This window comes from Amblyomma mixtum, chromosome 2 (genome assembly GCF_055824585.1).
Source record: "Amblyomma mixtum isolate Tamu chromosome 2, ASM5582458v1, whole genome shotgun sequence".
NCBI lineage: Eukaryota > Metazoa > Arthropoda > Arachnida > Ixodida > Ixodidae > Amblyomma > Amblyomma mixtum.
In genome coordinates, this window is record NC_143013.1 from 209,966,680 (window position 1) to 209,986,478 (window position 19,799).

The 19,799-nt window shown below is 46.0% G+C and overlaps 1 protein-coding gene across 2 annotated transcripts in view; it reads left to right on the top strand.

Annotated features, from left to right (window-relative positions):
- Positions 1-479: 479 nt before the first annotated feature.
- Positions 480-19,799, top strand: part of LOC149362442 (neprilysin-1-like) — a 53,051-nt gene continuing 33,731 nt past the window's right edge. For both annotated transcript variants that reach the window (XM_089569718.1, XM_089569717.1), the window contains exons 1-4: positions 480-587; positions 2,821-3,007; positions 8,090-8,276; positions 19,224-19,403. In XM_089569718.1, coding sequence (XP_089425844.1) covers positions 540-587; positions 2,821-3,007; positions 8,090-8,276; positions 19,224-19,403 — 602 coding nt within the window. In that variant the 5' untranslated portion in view covers positions 480-539. The remainder of the gene's footprint in view (positions 588-2,820; positions 3,008-8,089; positions 8,277-19,223; positions 19,404-19,799) is intronic.

A 19,799-nucleotide genomic window follows, 5' to 3' on the forward strand; every position in this document is an offset into this window, starting at 1 on the left:
TATCTGAGACACTTGCGGAGCGCTGGTAACTCGGCATAAAATTACCTCATAACTTTGATATCGAATACAGGAGCTGCATAATTATAGGCATTAGGACAAACAAACTCAGCTCGAAGAAACTTCCGGTCAGGCCTAGTATCAGTCTTATGCTCTGACATGAATTCTGAAAGGCAAGTCGAAAATGTCAGGGCGAATCATATGGCGTTTAATTAGGCGGCTGCGGCTGTGTATGTCGAGCAAGGCATTCTGGACAATCCCCCACTGTGGGTGCATGCCACTCCAACAGAGCACAACAACAACAACAAAGGCTGCATTCGCTCTGATTGCGTTAATTCAAAGAAGAAGCAGATGAAGACCCATCAGGAGAGAAGAAGGCCAATCCCCCAGCGTGTGTATGTGCCATGTTTACTGTGGAGAACAAGAAGAAGAAGAAGAAGAAGAAGGAGGGCTTCACCTGATGTCACGCGACAACAACAACCGAGTGCAAGCGAACCCCCTCCGTTCAAGTGCCTGCCTGCCTGCCACCACTGCTCTCAAGAATGTCCGAAGGGTGCCCGACAGCTTCAACGAGTGACCTGGACAAACGGGTGAGTTAGAACGCCAGTGCGTTTGAAATGACATGTACCCGGGGAAAGGTGTTTTGGGCCTCATTTCAGGTAACCAAACGCAGGACTACACGAGAGCTTAGCAGATTTCTCGATTGGGCAGTAAGCGAAATGATTGTCGTGCAGCTCCGACTACAGACGTCTTTTCCCTGAGCGTTCGTCCCTGCAATCCACTTAGTGCGGTGCAACGCCAGATCGGTTCTCGATCATGCGATAGCATGATCGAGAACCGAACTGAAAACATGCGTCCTGACTTACAAAACCTTAAATTAGACAGAAAACAATGTCCAAATAACAAAAACATCGAATGGCCTTCTTTAGCGGCTGATAGACAAAAACTATAACCATCAGCCAAATGAAAACGGTAAAAACGTTTTTAAAAATGCGCTATTCAGCGATTGAGTAGCACATGTGCATCACAATTTTGAGTCTTAAAGGGAAACTGCATAGGCTTTAGAAAATAACGAGCTTAAGAGGGCCGAATGTGTGAAACTTGTAGGTAAAGCATGCGAAGTCTTTTTGGGCTAGCACTTGAAATAGTGAAGTAATCGCCGATTAAAATCCGGACGCCCATCAAGCTTTCCCGCAGCACACAACGCCAAGTGGGGGGCGCATGATGACGTCATCGAAGGTATCGGTACATTTCCAACGAACAAACGCCTGCTTTGAAGGAAAGAAACCAACGCCACCGAAGGCAAACCCTGCCGAGAGTTGTTTGGCAGCGTCTAACGAGTCAGGGCAGGGTGTGGCTGACGACAGCAAGAATTTGGAATCATACCTTCTCTGACGTCACGCTGAGTTTTTCTGCACTCCCAAGGTGCATTGAGGAGAAGCGCAAAATTCAATCGTCGATGACGTCACTATTTTAAATGCTAGTGCAAAAACACTTGACATGCTTTACCTACAGCCTATATTAATTTGAATCCTTGAATATCGCGAAATTCTCAAAATAGAGCTGCAGTTGACCTTTAACCACGTTTAATACAATTGAGTTATCCAGCGCTTACAAAGTGCGTGTATTTCTGTGGCAAGCAAAGTTTAATATCGGGATACGCAACTAACCGTGCACTGCAGTGGTGCACCACTTTATCCGATCTAAAGTTTTTTTGTTTATTGTATCCTTTTTTTTAAGACTAAGAAACCAAAATTGGGCGAACTTGACCTCACTGTCTTTTTAAGAGGTTAAATGTCTTAGTGTGTCGTACACCCTTTCTTTCCAAACACTCCACCTGTGATATCCGCAGGCTGGCTGCCACACGCTTCACTTAAGAGTAGTATATCTATTCGAATCCCTAGAGCACACCGTAGATAAGCCATAGTGCTGCTGCGGAAAATCTATTGCAGGAAGTGCACTTGACAAATCCGTGATCCGTTGCGCATGAGGGTGTGCTTACCCCCAACGACTCAGTTCGCTGACGATGCGAATACAGGTTATTTCACCCAAGACTTTACAAAACGTTTAAAAATAGGCTTTTTGAGTTAGAAGTACGCTTTTTTAGGCATAGCATTGCCAGCGGTGTTGTACATCAGAATACAGCTAAGACGTGCTTAATGTAAGGATGGTTAAATAATACTGAATAGTTCATTTTTATTTTAATTATTGAGGGGCGTGTCGCCCACAGTAAAAAAAAAATATCCGTATCAGTTTTTAGAATACCGAAAACGCGGTTACCCTCGCCGCTGTGGCCCAACAAATTATGGCTACATCGCGCCAAAACACATACCCTTTCAGCAAGCTTGCAGGCAAAGCAACCACTCCTGTGCACGTAACTCGTCGAAATAGCCAAATTTTCTTGGGCCACAGCGCCGAAGGTAATCGCGTTTTCGAAATTACATAAACTGATATGGGTATTACACGCCTCTCAATAGTTAAGGAGTCTTACTGAAATAGTTAAAAAGTTAACTATTCAATATCAGCTAACCAGCATGTTGGTTTGCGCGTACTCTGAACGCCAGTTTGCAGAAAAGCGCTCTTCTAATTCAAAAAGCCTGTTTTTTTTAAAATGTGTAAAGTCTTATGTGAAACACCCTGCATAACGCGACTACACTGCCCAGAAGCATATCCTTATTGCATGAGTGTCTTTAATAGGATTGGACGTTGGCCCTCATTGTATGCCCCCCAGGAAAGTGCTCCTTTCTTGTGTACGCGCTACCAAGGAAGGTGATATAAATGTCCTATAAGAAGCAACTACGCCTGTCGCATGCTCCGCAACAGTCGCAGGAAGGAGGACTGGGGCCTATGGCGTCCTCGTTCCTTGGAGTGGCTGTCACCCTCAGCGCTATCACCGTCGGCCTGTTGGTGCTCAGCTACCGCAACGGCGGGGCATTCTTCGGCATGGGACGCAACTCGTGGAACGAATGCCGCTCCCAGCTATGCCTCGTGCACTTCCGAAGACTCGAAGGTAACCGGCGCCGCCTTTTGGTCGTGCCATGCTTTCCCTGCCAGTCGTAAACTGCACCGCTACTGAAATTCAAACAAAATACTAATCCTCCTGAGGAGCGCACAGAGCGCCAGTAGTTGTGAGGATGCAGCAGCATTACCTGGTTTGTTGAATTCTTTTGAAGCGTAAACAAATCTACAGAAGGTTGAAACGGCCGCTAACCTATCTGCATCCTGTCTATGCATGGGCCCTATAGGACAATGCGCATGGTATGAAAGTGGACGAAAAGAAATCTGGGGAAGTATTACGTAACGATTCATTCTGATTTTATTTTATTTAGTACACTACCCTTGGCCACTGCTCCAGGGGACGGGTAGTTGACGTCACGCTGGACGAGACAAGAACACGGCCACATGTAATTTGCTTCCATAAATGCACCCACACTCATGTGTGTCTACTCTCCGTTCTCGTCCTGTGTCCTTGTACTGTTTTTATTACTCATGATAAACTGGCGCACAGGTGTCGACGCCAACGTATGGCGCAGCACCTAGACGCGTTCGACACGCATGACGAGCTTTATCGCCGCACTAATACAATTTCGGCAGAGAAACTGTCCTGCGGTTGTGTGACGAACTGACCGACCAGAGCCGCTGTCATTCGGCTGAACAGGACGGTGGACAGAGGCGGTGCAGCGACCAGACAAGCTGTGCCTATGATTCGCCGCTAATTCTCACCCCCTTTCTCTCCCCTCGCCCTTCAGGTTACTCTCATCACGGTTTGTCACTGCACAAAATCACTGGAACTGCATGAAATGAAAACGAAATTAAGCCAGACAGTAAAAACGTGCCGAGGCTCTCTAAGGCGACGCTACCAAATGCATGTCGCTGGGTATTGTATGGAGCAAATCATGCAATTTTTCTATTCTGCTTAATTGCATAATTATTCGAGAATAATTAACCGACTTCGCAAGTGACGAAGTTGCGAAAATTCCAATGAAAAAGTTGTAGAACGGTCCTCACAAGTTCGAATGAAGTTAACTTTCCATCTATTGCGATATGTTTTTTTCTTACTCACTGCAGATGCCCGCGAAATACAGAAAAAAAAAATACCACGTGACATCCCCATTAGCGCGCCGCGATTGCAGTGCTCTCAAACGTTCCGCGTTCATACGAACATTTAGACCGGTGCGCTGCTGCTTAAAACTCGACAGGGCAGAGAAGCAGGTGCAGGCTGTACGATTTACGACAGCAGTATGCTTCTCTTGAGGCGGTTCATGATAGCGATAAGACAGAAGGGCTTATCGCTTGAGCTGGCGCTTGAGGAAGCGCCAGCGTCGCTGCCCTGTCAAATTCTGAGCGGCAGCCAACGTGGCAGCGCACCAGGCTAAATAATCTATTCGTTTGTGCGTGGAACGTTTGAGAGCACAGCAATCGCGGCGCACAAGGGGGCATGTCACCTGGTATTTTTTTTTTACTTCGTGGGCATCTGGATTGAGTGGAAAAAATTAATACGTAATAGATAGAAAGTAAGAAACTGTTCAATCGGACGTTTTGCGGACCGTACTAAAACTTTGTGATTGGAATTTCTTGCCTAACTTATTTGCTTGCGAAGTTAGTTAATTAATCTCGACTAATTACGCTTTGAAGCAGAATAGAAAATAAAGTGGGAGTTGCTCCAAGCAGTAGAGAGCAACCAGCATTTGGTCGCGTCTTCTTAGAGTCCGTGGAAATATATTTTAAGCCCCGCCGCGGTGGCTCAGTGGTTATGAAATTCGGCAGCTGACCCGAAAGACGCATGTTCGATCTCGGCAGCGGCGGTCGAATTTCGGGGGCGCCGAAATTCTAGAGGCCCGTTTATTGTGCGATGTCAGTTCACGTTAAAGAACCTCAGGTGGTCGGAATTTCCGAAGCCCTTCACTATGGCGTCCCTCATAGCCTGAGTTCCTTTGGGACGTTAAACCCGAATAAACCAATAAACCATATGTTTTTAAATACTGGCTAATTTAGCTGGGACAGCCCGTATACTGCGCTGTTTGATCCCCATTGCTGACTGCATGGTATACGATGGTGCTGTTTGATTGTTGCTCAGATTGCGGTTATGCAGGGTTGCGTGTGTATTCCCAAAAATATTATGATATGATTCGTTCAGAAAAAGAAATATATTCAATAATCTGTGAAGCGTAGGGCAACAAAAACTCTTAAGTGGAGAGTATTGATAATACGCACCGCAACGAATGCTCGTCAGCGCTGGTTTCTTATACCACCTGTCATTGCTTCTCTTTCACTGCGAATAGGATTCCCCTCGCCCATCTTGCGATTTTATTGCGATGTCATGCCATTGGTTGGTTGTATTATCATCATAACCATCACCACCTTGATAAGCCTAACGCTGTCCACTGCAGGACGAAGGGGCTTCCAACTGACCTTCATTTAAAGCAGTGCTGCGCCAGTTAATCCCATCTTATCCCCACAAGCTTCCTAATTTCATCTGCGTACATGTCGCACTGCCCTACGTTTTCCTTCTCTTGGAATCTCCGCTACACTAAGGGAGAGAAAAAATAAACGCTCGCGGTATGTTGATAGAAACGCGAGAAACTACCAAAGCATCGAGAAGCTAAGGCAGGAAAAGCTATTTCTTGACAAAACTCATTGAGGGCAACAGGCAAAAGGCTTTTTGTTTTTGATCACGTGTCAATTTTGCTGGGCGTTTCTCGCCAAAGCTCCAGCAGCGGAGCTGCTGGTGCCCTTACCTTGAATGAAACATACAGATAAGGGTGCTTTCCAGATATGCGGACTCAAGGTGCACCTAGAGATCGGCACGTTATTTTTGCATGCATGCCATCGAGCAATCAAGTAAGAACTAGCTGTGTCACTTCTTTTGCAGCACTGCTTGATGCAAAGGACTAGCGTATTATCTTTTTACCACGATCGCTGTTTACCTGTCACGCTTTTCATGGACAGTCTTGTTTTCTGTTCTGTGCACACGTTTAACCGCAGACTTTCTTTCCATGCTTTTGGTTGCTTTAATGGCGATGTGAAAATGCGTGTAAATGGTGTTTTTACTTGCACTGTCGAAAGAAACAATTAAAAGCTCAACGCATGTTCAATCAGTCATTATTCTTTGCGCATTCGCAGGAATTAGGCCGTGCATTCCTAAAATTTCACACACCGACTGACCCAATATTACATACTGAAAAAGATGACCGCGCTGCCGTTGGCCATCAGACTCTCTGAACAGGAGCAGCGCCCCGTGCGAGGACTTCTACCGGTTCGCTTGTGGCTCGTGGCGCCCTCGCGTGGCAGGGGCACAAACATCGTTCAGGGACCTCCTCGCCGTGGCGCAGATGGACGCCATCCGGTACCTGGGCGCCGCGCACAACGCGAACATGACGCTCCCTAGGGCCGGAATCCTGGCTAAGGTTTGTGCGCGTCCGTCACATACTCCGCAATATTCAATGAATTTACCGTATGGAGGAACAATCCAGGCACTAACAAACAAAGACACAGAGGGGACACAGCGCTTACTCGCAACTACAAGAATTTGTATTCAGAAGCTTCTATAACGCAACAAAAACCAAAAGTACGCGCAGTGTGCGACTTTACCAATTAGGTTTGTAGGGGGAGTAGAATTTAAGAATAACGCAGTAAATTCGTTATTGCCGTAACGAGGCATTCAACGACTTTGGGCATCGTAGTATTCTTCACATGGGTATGGCGTGTCCTGATCTCTAAGGAGACGTATTATAGAATATAGGATGCCATGAACTGAAGCTGCACTGCTTCGGAGTGTTTTTATTGATCATTTTTTTCTGCCGATTCTGTCTGTGTTGTCCACTATGCCGCACGCGATTTCTTCCAGTAGACGGATAGATAGATGCAAAGCAAACAAAAGTGGGCAGCTATGGGTGATCTGTACTGCAGCGCTACCTAGTGCAGCTGATAGAAAATGCGCTTGGGTAGAGTGCATGTGCTGCCCCAACGGCTGATGGCTCTCATTATTACTATTCATTTACAATACTCCCTCTCTCAACCGAGAGCCTAGCAGATGGCCAAACAAGGAAATATTTTTTTTCGCTCAAAAACACACGTGTCAGTAACGCGAAAATGAAACAGCCTAACGATTCAACAAATACAAATAAAGTATACAAAATACATAAAAAAACAAAGGCAAAACGGGATATGTTATGGAACAATAACAGGTGTATTAAAATTGTGTTCTACCTATTGACGTTGTTAGAAAAAATATTATCGGGAAGAAACATAAAAGCATTATAGGAAACATAAAAGCATTATAATCTCTTGTGAAGCGAAACGAAAGCTGCGAAATGAAAGGGGGATGCGAAACTCATTCGAAGAGCAAAGGCGTTGCCTTTGTACGTTATGTGCAGTGTAGACGACTGCGCAAGGCGTACTTTCCTTTGACCGTGCCTTTCGCAAGTTTGTCCCGTGGGAAGGAGGTGTATCATGAGGTCACAAATGTCGAACCATGAATCGTTTTTCATTAAACATACGCAGAGTCTGTGACGCGCCTCTACAATTTGGAATTTTGGACAGGCTTCAGGTTAACCTGTGTTGAGCAGTTGTGTTTTGCACAGGAGGAGCGAAAGGAAGGACAACGAATGATTTGTCTCTGGGCTAATAGAAATCCTATTCGAGCATTCCTTCCTGATTCAGCAAAATCTTGCTTGCTGGTCTATGCGTGCAATAAACTACGCACCTTTTTCCATGAAGTAAGCTAAGCTATGGCTGCCGGCACTAAAGTGCCGGTTCCTGCATGGCTTCTCTACTTGCTGTATTGCTCGTCGGTACAGTCCCGTTTTAGTACAGGGATAGTAAGAATGGGACAGTACCATTACTATGAAATCTCTGTGAAATGCAAGTGTAGATGTGATCATAGTTTTTCAGTTTCTTGTTGCGCAACTGTCATAAGGCTTAGCAGCAAGAGACTATGTGGGATATATTGCTAAAAAAGAAATGAATAGTCATCTTTAAAACTTATAAATGTTGTAAGGTTGCGGGTGAAGGTGTAGCCACGTTTAAGCTCTGAGACAGCTATATGAATCAACCCCATACCAACAAGATAGAGTGTGTGTGGTCTACGCAGGACCCGGTGCCCTCGCCAAGAAACCGCGCCGAGCGCGCGTACCGCGTGTGCCTCTACAGCCAGGTGAGCGACGTGTCGCTGCTGCACCAGTTCCTGGCCAACCGGTCGCTCTCCTGGCCAGAGAGAACCACGGCGGCCGCGAAACCGCTAGACGTCCTCCTGGACCTCGACATCAACTGGAATCTCGGTGCGCAAACCGATGCCCGCAAACAATTATACGTAGCGTTGAGCAACTAACACGAGCCCAGGCTTAGTTTGTGTCCGCGGGATTGGGGTTGAGGTTGTTTCAGCTTTACCTTTTCTTCCTAAGTCATCGATGTCAATGGCGAAACGTTGATGTTAACTACGCGTGGGTTTCAAGACGGCGGTTTCACCAAGTTGCTGTGCTTTGGGAACCAGTTGAAGAGGCAAGGATCGGCAAATTTTATATTTTATTTGGATAAATCCCTCTACTGCTAGATTTTAGCTTGGCTGACTTGAATTGTGCAGACGAAATACAACACTGAATTTGCAACTTGGCTGTTGTGGGACTGTGAGCAGGGATATCAAGTCTCGACGCATTCCCGATTTTCTTGCTGTATTTTGGAAGATACAGTTCTTACTTTTTTTGTGCATTTCGATATCTTCCTTTTAGCGATCCTGTTTCCTTTGCAACGTTAGTTACACTGTGAGAGTCGCAAGCAAGTAAAAAGATAATTTATTACCAGAAACCATATCTGAGTGATGTCAGTGACGTGCCTAAAGCAGACACGAGCATTGCAGAGAAGTATTAGCGCCTAACTAATGCATGAAATACGGTCAGATGTCAAGTTACAAAATGGTTACTGTGGCGCTTGTTAGCAAAAGACCTAGTGGCGTGCAGCTAAACGCAACCTACTGGGTGGTAGGGCATGCAGACTGCTTTCTAGATTTACGTGACTTTCCAACGTCGCGGTTATCGCTGAAATGTTCCTCGGTGCTTACACTGCACTTGGCTCAGTTTCACTGCAACTACATGCTCAGACTGACTGGTGTCGGAGTAAGTGTCTTCATCAGCAGTCCTCTGTTATCAGTCTCTTAGTTCAGCGTGGTCTGCAACTGTCGTGTCCTACCTCCGTCTCTTTTTATTTCTAAACTGCTTCGTTATAATTCACTCTTTGCTGGCAGGGAGCGCAGAATTCGCTTCATATAATCGGAGCTTTTTCCTGTTAGTGGACGGGGAAAACCGAGAAGTAGAAGTAACAGTGCGACACCTGTATTTTGGTACACGAAAAAAGAAAGGAACAGTCGGCAGTGGATGAGCAAATGTAAAACATGTTTCTTTGAACATTCCGGCATTGGTCTGTGTTGCTATTCCTTGATATTCACGTGGCAAAGGGATTGGGACATTATGGCACATAAAGCAACTCGAATTTAGAAATTTGCCGCTAAGACCGGCTTTCGAGCAAACGTCCACTGAATGACACTAATGTGAGCATTTGTACGCGTACGTGGAAGCTTAAGCTCGTGGAACGCTTTTGAAGTGATTTCAGTCACCGCTTCAGGACGCGCGCGGGGTACTATTGAGAGAACGGTGGGAAAACCTACAGTAAGTGCAGAGTGTCAGCCTCACCCCAGAATCTGCGCCTCTTCGAATCTTGCTGATGGAACATTTTTTTAACCTTTGCACATTCCCATTTTAAAAAACTAAACATACGTCCCAGTGGTTTGTGCAGGTGGCGTATTCGCCAACTGCAGCCTGTACAGCCACAAGGCTTGAAACCACGGTGAATTGATCACGGTGAGTGAAGATTGTCACAACGGCTTACCTAAAAGGGATAATGAATCCTCTTAAACGGCGTAATATGCCACTAAGCATCACGATTTGCGACCTAAAAGGGAAAAAATTGCAAAAAATGAAATGAAAAAAACAATAAAAGTACAGTCCAGAGAGCGGAGTCGAACGGCCGACCTTCCATACGCAACACGTGCCTCTTATCCACTGCGCCATAGCAGCGATGTCAAGCCGTCGTTGTGAATGAATATTTATAACCAGCCTTAATGTGGCTGCTACCTGCCGGTGGGCGGCGCTGTCATCGCTGGCTGTACCGGCTGCATTTGGCGAACACGCGTCCAGGTGTGTGGTACAGCAAGGCCGACATAATCTAGGTGATAGTGCGCAATGGTTAGATGATAAATTAACTAGTATTACGTAGTCACCTTCTGGCTTTAAATTTCATAGTGTGATATTGCGCCTTAAATTTAGAAATAAATACACCTGATTAGTGATTCTAATCGCTTTATCATTACGCGTTATCACGCTGAGAGGGCATAGTGGTAGCGCTAAATAACAGAGACGAATAGAGAGAAGACAACGCAAGCGCTTGTGATGTGTTTTTCTCTTCTTTCGTCCCTCTTATTTAGTGCTACTGCAATGTCCTCTCTATCTAAACACCAACTAGCTGACCTTTCTGCCCTAATTACTTTATCACGTAAATTATGTCCGCCTTGCTGCGTAATCCACTTTCACAAACCGCAGGGATCTATCTCACAGAATTTCAAAAACGCAACTCTGGAAAGGTTAAAAAAAGTCACCCGGTGTATGGCTTCGGGTTCGGCGGCGGATGTCAGCTGAAAAACCCTCAAGGTTCTGCACGAGGAGGAGGGAAAACACGTTAAGTGCATCGCCCGCATCTCAGGCCTGTGGTTCTCGGTGCGGGTCTCCGGGGGCCACCACGGACGGCGGCTGGTGCGCGTGGGGCCGGGCATCGTGTCTGGCGCCTGGAAGAAGGCCCTGGACACGGCCGTGCTGCGCGGGGTCTACAACGCCCGGGTTCGCCGCTTCTACGACGTCATGCGGACCAACAACTTCGTGCCCATCAGCGACAAGTGAGCGCACCAAGGGAAACTTCCTGGAACTGCGACGGTGGGGCAGAAGGAAGGAGGAATCCAGTTTCCGGACCTTTGTTCCTACTCGTGAAAGGTCGTGCACTCGTGCCTGCGCCGAGCATCGGGCGCATTATGTGGGCCATCGATGAACGCGGAACCTAATTATTAAAAGATAACTTAGAAATCCAGCTTATACTGGACGCTACCCGCGCTCCGCGAGTGAAGCTCCAGTCCGGAAAAAATTTCTGAAGGCAGTCACAACATTAATGGGAACAGCTATTCAGCGGACACGGCACGCACTACACAATGTGCATGAAGTGTGCTAAAATTACTCTAGAAATGTGATTTTAGCCTTTCGGTCTATTATGAGCGTAACTAATATAAAATAAATGAAGGCCAGTGAACCGCGTATGCAAGGCAACGGTCCTCCATTCCAGATCTCATTCATTTTTTTCCCGTCTTCTATGGCGTTCAAGAATATTTTCTGAAATTTTTTGAGTGAGATATTATCAAGCCTAGTTTTTCTGGGGCCCAACCACTTAAAGGTGCACTGAAGAGGTATCCGAACTCGTATATTTACCGCTGGAACTGGATCTACTCGTTCCGAGCGTTCTTAGAAAGTTTCTATTTTTGTCCTGTGCGACCGATTTCCCTAATTTAAATCCGATTAAACGTCCCGGCTCCCGCCTCTTGTTTTTCCTTAATTCCCCGCAGACGGTGGGAGGAGTCGACCAACCTTTCAACCAGTCCCGTGGCGGCTTGCCGCTCTGCCATCGGCGGAGTGATAGGGAGTGATCGGCGAAAGCATAGAGTCCACGCATATTTGTATTTTCGTGGGACTAATCTGCAGCTATGTAGCCTCTTACTGGATCTATTTATTCACGAAAACCTAAAAACAAAATAAAAGCAAAAGCAAAGCCGCCACGCGACTGCCTGAAAGGCACTCCATGCGTTGGTTGACTCCTCCCACCGTCTGCGGGGAATACAAAAAAAAAGAAAAGGGGGCACCCGGACGTTAATCTGTGTTGCATTAGAGAAATCGGCCACACAGAGCAATCATTCGAAGTTTCTAAGAATTCTCGGAATGTGTAGATGGAGTTCCCGCGACAAAAAGACGATTTCAGATTCCTCTTTAGTGCACCTTTAACGTGTTAGGAGCTAACCGAATTCTCATACATTTCTACAAATTATACCGGGAGGTGCTATAGGTAGAGAAGCCTGTTCGCTTTACTCGTTTTCTATGGAGACACATCCCTTTTTCTGAAGGCCTGTTCAAGGCCACAATGGTAAAACTTGAAAACACCGTTTGTAATATCTACTTTTTCCTTTAATTTCTCTGCTTAGGTGTAAACGTGCTCCCTGTGACATGACTTCCGCTTCATCGAAGCCCTTTTGCCCGCTTACTTGCGTGGTTGCTTGCTTCTGGCCATAGTATACAGGGTATTCCACCTAAGACTTGGACGATTTTTAAAAAAGCGGATTTTTGAGTTCAATGAAAGTTGTTTAAGCATAGAATGTCAGGTGTGTAGTACATCAGAACACAGCTAAGATGCGCTAACTAGCAGGCTCGTTGACTAACATTGAATCGTTAACTTTAGGCTCCTTAATTATTGAGAGGTGTGTGGCAAACTGTAAATAATACCTACATCAGTTTTTAGAGTCGGCTATTTCGATGAGCTACGTGCACTGGCGTGGTTGCTCTGCCCGCAAGCTTCTGAGAGCGCATGTATTTTGGCCCGATGTAGCCAAAATTTGTTCTGCCGTAGCGCCGAGGGAACCGCGTTTTCGAAATTCTAAAAAAAAGTTATGGCTACTACTTACCGTGGGCTACACGCCTGTGCATAATTAAGGAGCCTAACAGTAATAGTTTAAAAGTTAACTATTAAGTATTGGTTAAGCAGCGTGCTAGTTAGCACGTGTTAGATGTATTCTGATGTGTATACACTGCTCACAATGCTATGCCGAAAAAAGCGCTGTTCTAACTCAAAAAGCCTATTCCTAAAAACTGTGTAAAGTCTCAGGTGAAACACCCTGTACATACATGCGTATAACAGAGTGGCAAGAAGGCGAAGGAAATAGTTGGGGCATATTTTAACAGAAGGGTTTCAAGCTATGTGATTCCATGGCTTTCGTGGCTTCCATGAGGAGGAGGAGAAAATATTTATTGTAGCACTGTATTGAATTGGGAAGGGAAGCTGTGGATGGTCGTTGACCTGGGTGACATTCCCTATTCGGGGACGCCATTGGCTGCCGCCGCTGCCCGTGCTCTCTGGACCAGGGCCCGCTGGGCCTCCAGGTCCGAGCTGGACAGGGCCGCCTCCCAGCCCTCCCTAGTTGGCTGACTTATAACTGATATATTTGTATTTAACCGGCAGGCCCACAACATGAAAAGTTCCCGCTGAGAGCATTCTTGCCTGTTTTACATCGTCTTACGAACCTGTGCGACCATGCCCTTAACGTCCTCTATTCAAAACAGGCGCTTTCTTTAAGTATTCAGCCTTGGACAGTTTAAGGCCCTGATTCTTTAAAGGGGTAGAGACATCAAATTCCAAGGTTGTACAAAAGACTGCCATACGTTTCCTTTGTATGTGGGGACCATAAGAGCGAAGTATTAAATTTAAGGGAGGTCTAGAACATATCTTAATTTAATTTTAAAGTTTGTGAAAATGCTCACTCTTGAAGTCTGAGTCATCGCTTGTGCATCAATGTGACGTAGGAACAGAGAAGAAAACACAAGCATTTCCTACGTCATTCCAGTTTTCTGACGTACGGGACCAAGTTTTGCGGTTTCTCGGCCTAGCAACCTTGGTTACGAGTGCTCACGAGTCTTTTTTTCTGCACGCTCGCGAGTGCGACGGTGTTTACGCCCGGCGTTGCCGCAGGCGATGTCGTTGCCGGAAGATCCACTTTTGCACAGGCATATTACCGGTGCCCTAATCTAGGAAGCATTCTCTGGTATCATGGATGTTATGTATTTTCTTGTGCGAACGTGAAGTACGCCGATCATGCCGGCCGGCCAACCTGGATCCCGTTTGCCGGCGTCATAAAAACGAGCTAAAGTGTGTTCTTGACGTAAATAATAGACCCTGGGATAAGAAATGTGAAAAATGTGTCATTTTTGAGGATCGCTGACAAATACTGAGCTGGTGGCAAAGGTAACGACTGTGATACGAGCAAACTTCTTGCCACAACCGCCTCGCAGCTGCCGCTGGCCCGACGTTGGGGTCCGGCTCGCCTGGCGCCCGCTCGCTTCGCTGCTGAAGGCGTCGCGGAGATTTACCATACTATTATTTTATTGTGAGATGATGCTGTTGACAGTAAAGCGATGTGTAGAGTAGGCCGTTTATTATAGCGCAGGCGACTTCCGAAGCGCCGGCCGCTGCGGCTTCCATGCGGAAGAGGCTATAGGCCTAGCGACGACCACGGCAACCAGGCAGCAGCAGAGCTCGTCGCCCGGAGCTCCCGCGAGCGATGCCGTTGCCGAAAGCTCTAAATATAAGCAGGCGTGCTTTGTCGCTGCTCGAGCAGTCTTTCTGATAACAAGGCGATCTTGTCTTTTATTATTAGATTTGTACACCATCCCAAGCAGCGCTAGGCACTGCTGCACGGCGGCGAAGTGCGACACCGGTTGTGGGCGGAGCTTGGGTAGAGCGGCGCAGCGATGCTCACCGCTCCGTGTCCCTGCTTGCAGTGGGGCGGCAGTTCGCAAGCGACGATCGGTGCGGCGCGTCGGCCAAGTGGCCATATGGCTGGATGAATGTTGCTGCGCGTGCATTATTTGTCTAAATAATGATTGCACTTCGCGCTCTGAGCTCGCTACTTGCTTTTGGTCGGCGAATGTTCTCGCTCGGCCACCGATCTGCCCAAGACACGTCGGCATCTTTGGTTGGCGGCGTTGTCACACTAGGACGACGCTTGGTCGTTGGGGCATCGTCGTCGGTGCAGTGTGACTGGCTAGTCGGGGAACGACCAGGTTGGCCGACGCGACCGTCGGCGTCGCTGTCGCGTCGCCATCGGGGTCCCGTCGGCCTAGTGTAGTTCCTCGTCTGCGTCATCCCGCGATTCCTCATAATTGGTGTCTTCGCCGAAAAAAACTCTTCTTTCCGACTCGGAGCTGTTCGGCATTGCGACTTGCCCTCCGCCCGGCTCTCCGTGTTTACGCGCACCACGTGCGTGTCAAGCAGACGACATGCCTACAACGTCGTCACGGCTTTCCGGACCCACGTGACAACGCATTGTCTGGTTTTTGACGTCATGTAAAAGCCTGGCAAAACCTGGCAACTACGAACCGAAACCGAAACTGCTGGGTACAAATAATACGATTATTAATTATATAATGCGAGTTCATGCTTCTAAGATGGTGTTCCATGCTCACTGAATCGCTGCGCATTATTGACAACCCAGAGGTACAACACAAAAATGTGGTGTCTCTACCCCTTTAAAGTTACATTCACTTATGGTACGCGGCTACATTGAAAACTTCATACTTTTTTTAAATAAATCTTACTGCATGGAAATAAGCATTTATTTCCGAAAAGAAATTTCTACAAGACTTACGTTTCTAATGAACACTATTCCAAAGGTACAGGCAACGTTGTAGGCCCCTTCTTATCTCGCGAGACCGAAATTAACATTTTGCCAGCAAAATAATTCATCATCATAATCATCAGCTTGACTGCGCCCACTACAGGGCAAAGGCCTCTCTCATGTCTCTCCAATAAATCCTGTCCTTTCCAAGCTTCGCCCACCGTGTCCCCGCCAACTTCTTAATCTCATCCGCCCACCTAACTTTCTGCCGTCCCCTGCTACGTTTTCTTTCTCTTGGAATTCACTCCCTTGCCCTTAAGGACCAGCGGTTATCTTGCCTTCGCATTACATGCCCTGCCCAAGCCCATTTCTTCCTCTTGATTTCGACTAGAGGATGTCATGAACCCTTGTTTGTTCTTCACCCTCTCTGCCTACTTTGTTTATAGGAGGCTGTTGCCAAGTACTACACCAGAGAGAACAAATTCTGCTCTGGTGAGGGAATGCGTTGTCGGTTATAGTCACCCAGATCAGGCCCCACCCCAGGCTGGTTATGCGATTCGATCGACACATGCAGTTTTTTTTTTTTTCAAATATGGTGGAGAATTGCTCGAGGTGCTTAGCCAACGTTTCGACAAGAAGGACTTGTCTTCGTCTGACGTTGTTCACGTTATTTAATACTCCGTCTGACGAAGACATGTCCTCTTATCGAAAGGCTGTCTGAGCACCACGAATCTCACCCTCCTTTGTTCCCTATGTTTGTGTTCTTCTTGTCATCTCTGCCATATTTACAGTAGTCTTCTTTCTTCATGATTTTTTAGTTTAGGTAGTGAATTTTTCTTAACGTCTGGGTCTGCATTTGTTTGTATTTAATAACTAAAATGCTCACAAGACGGACGCACAACGTTTGGAACACATTGGCTGGTTATGTCAGCCCACCTACACTGAAGTTTGGTTTGTATAATGCCGTTTGTCCTTTCAACAATGGGAACAGAGGTACGCCAGACACCTTGAAGCACATAGAGTGGAACCTGGCCGGCACACACTAAAAGCTTGCCTGACAGGTGGCCAACAACATATCTGCAGACCCTTCCGTCGGTTTATTCATGCCACAAAAAATATATTGAAATATAGTCAAAATATATTTTGGCATTGTGGTTTTTATTAGAGACCACTAATTTTATCTTTGCAACTGCTCTTAAAACTGTTTTCCCACAAAGTAGTCTCGAACCGCAAGCCATACGCAACAAGGATAGGTGCCGGCTTCCTCTTCTTCTTCTTCCTTTATATTTTTTACTGCTGGCCCCTAAACAGAGGGTCAAATGTTTGAAAAAAAAAGATCCTTACCCACCTTTGTCCAGACCAGACAAGTTGGACTCCCTTCCTTTGAGGCGTTGAAAACAAAATCACAATTACTATTGGCGATTTTTACGAAATCAACGCCACATTGCGGCGGCGCCGCACACTTTTCGAAGAAGGAGCGCCGCACACGAAATCGTGTCGTTTGTTTTCTTGTCTGCGTGCTTCGCGGTACATCTACACGCTGTTGTCACAACTGTGCTATAAAAACATATCTTACGAACGCTCTTACACGAATCTTTCTCCACTAAGGAGATAGAAGAGCTGCCTATGTGTTATATCCAGAGTTTTCTGTAGTCAGAAATAGCGAGAGCATGGGAACATGTTTCCACGCCGTAGTGGAACTCTTGCAGGGCCATGACAGCGCAGTTCTTATCACGCATGCACCCAACCTATAATTATGAAAAGATCGTTTGCCTGGAGTAGATTAGCCGATGTGAATACGAGACGCTGCTTATTAAAAAAGTCGCTGAACATACTCATACGTGACTAACAGCAAATTTCCAAGCGTGGATATTTTACTGCATTTAGGAGTTGCTCTTTAATTGTAGGCCTCATTACTGCCTGCACGGTGATATGGTGCTTTGTTATCCACAGAAAAATGCAGTGATATATTGATCTCATTCAAATTCAAGTTCGTTCCGATTATTTTTGCACTTCGATTGTCCGATGCGTTCGCTGTCGCTGCATTGAGCTGGGTGGCAAGAATCTAATAGAATTGGACGAAAAGGGTTGTGTTAGAGCGGCCTTACATTCACTGCATGCCTTCCATGCACCGGTTACCAACTAAGTCAAGTATGGTTAATTAATGCGAATGGACAGTTTGCAGAGAAAGGCCATCGCATTGCGTTCCTCTGGCTGCAAATCTATTCACGCGATTGTAAATCAATATTTACGTTGAAAGCACAAAATTCAAGAACACCAGAAAAAAACGCATATGAGACCAGCTCCACAGTAGAAATCAGATTGCAAACTTTTTTTCGGGAGTTTTGTGCATAGCAGCCTGAGAAATTGAGAATCGCTTGGCCTTGCTTACTTCATCTTCTGTTTTTCACTTGTACAAGCGTCTTCATTGCAAATGTCTCTGGTTTTAAATTCTGTTCACAGCACGCATAGAGCGCCGACTGCACCGCTTTCACACCAGCCGTATTCAAACGCCTAACATCAATTTTTTCTGGTCTCTCGTTTATTGTTTTACACTAGTGCTGTGGGACCAGCACTTTTTTTGAAACCGATATGCCTGTGAAAATAGGTTAACTTTCGTAGCGAGTCAAATCGAATCCGAATACTGTACGTAGAAAACGAATCGAACACGTATCGAATATTAGTGTGGTTATTCGCTACTGGTATACGGATATTCGCAGAAAACTAATATTCATCCCAAATAGCGAAGTGCTATCGGCGCTGATGTAAGTCATGGAATTAAAGATATCGCTGTCGAAAGACGCAAAGCTGACCTCCACTAGGGAGCACGTTGCTTGAAATCAATGCATTAACGAGACTGACCCCCTGTCATATGCGTAGCAATATTATTCTGCTTCCGATGACGGCAGCGAACAATCTTCGTTCTCTTTATGTTTTCTTCAATTATTAATTCATTAAATGCTCATTTATTCGTTCCCTGAAACATTTATTCATTTTCCTTTCCTGCGTCACATGTCAAAGACAGGATGTTAATCGAAAGAAAATGTTGGACAAAACGTCCACTTGCTTGCTCTCCTTGAGACCGTTGTACCTGTAAATAAATAAATAAATGATTAAATAAATAAACAGAGCAAACTTCTCTTCTCTTTCCTTTTTACTGCTTTTCCTTCCTTCCTTCCTTCCTTCCTTCCTTTCTTTCTTTCTTTCTTTCTTTCTTTCTTTCTTTCTTTCTTTCTTTCTTTCTTTCTTTCTTTCTTTCTTTCTTCTTCTTCTTTCTTTCTTTCTTTCTTTCTTTCTTTCTTTCTTTCTTTCTTTCTTTCTTTCTTTCTTTCTTTCTTTCTTTCTTCCTTTCTTTCTTTCTTTCTTTCTTTCTTTCTTTCCTTCTTTCTTTCTTCCTTTCTTTCTTTCTTCCTTTCTTTCTTTCTCTCTTTCTTCCTTCCTTTCTTTCTTTTTTTCCTTCTTTCTTTCTTATTTGTTTTTTTCCTTGCATCTCATTCAGTGCTAGATCTTTTTTCATGACACGTAAATACTGAGCAAAGGCGAGCAGGCAAAAGAGGTGTCACACAACATCTTGGGAGATTTCGTCTCTATTTCTGACTCGACCGATAGAGGGCGAGCCATGCTTCGCAGCCAAACGGAAAAATAAAAATAAATACGAGGCCTCACTTGTAGACAAACGGGGTAAAAGCGAAAGATGATTATGATGAACAAACTACTTCACGCTTACAACCGGCGTCCCGCCTGTGCCACCACGATGCAGGGATGTGGAAGAGCTGCGGCACGACGAGTACGCTGTCGCCGGGGCCCTTTCCGAGTCGGCCAGCGGCGGTCAACGGGAGCTGGCTTTCGCGATGAAACAGATGCACAGGCTGGCGACGCCTGGAGTCAGCTCCACGCAGTGGGTCACGCTTCTCAACCGGTACCTCAAGACGCAGCACAGGTATGGGCGACTGTCTAAAGCGAAAACCTCTTCGCAGGAACACTCAACAAACCCTCTCGAAGTCTGGCAGCAATCTTACCACCCCGTTTCTAGAAGGAGCAGGTGTTGATTCGTTAGGTGTGTTTTCCTCTGGCTGATTGCACCTTGTATTACGGACATTTTAAGTGCACTTACCGCGCATATCAAACTGTTTTTGGAGACCTGGTAGGCCAGGCTAAATGAGCATAGCTACTATTTAAAAAAAAATTTTGTGCCAACTGGTGTTCATTCGTAGGCTGTTTTCGGAGCATATGGTACTCGTGGAGGGTGTTGCTCTGTCCTTATATTTATCCCTGCGTAAAGGAAATGTGTCTAAAAGGGGCGTACGAGGTATCCCAGCTTCAAGTGGGAGTTGCA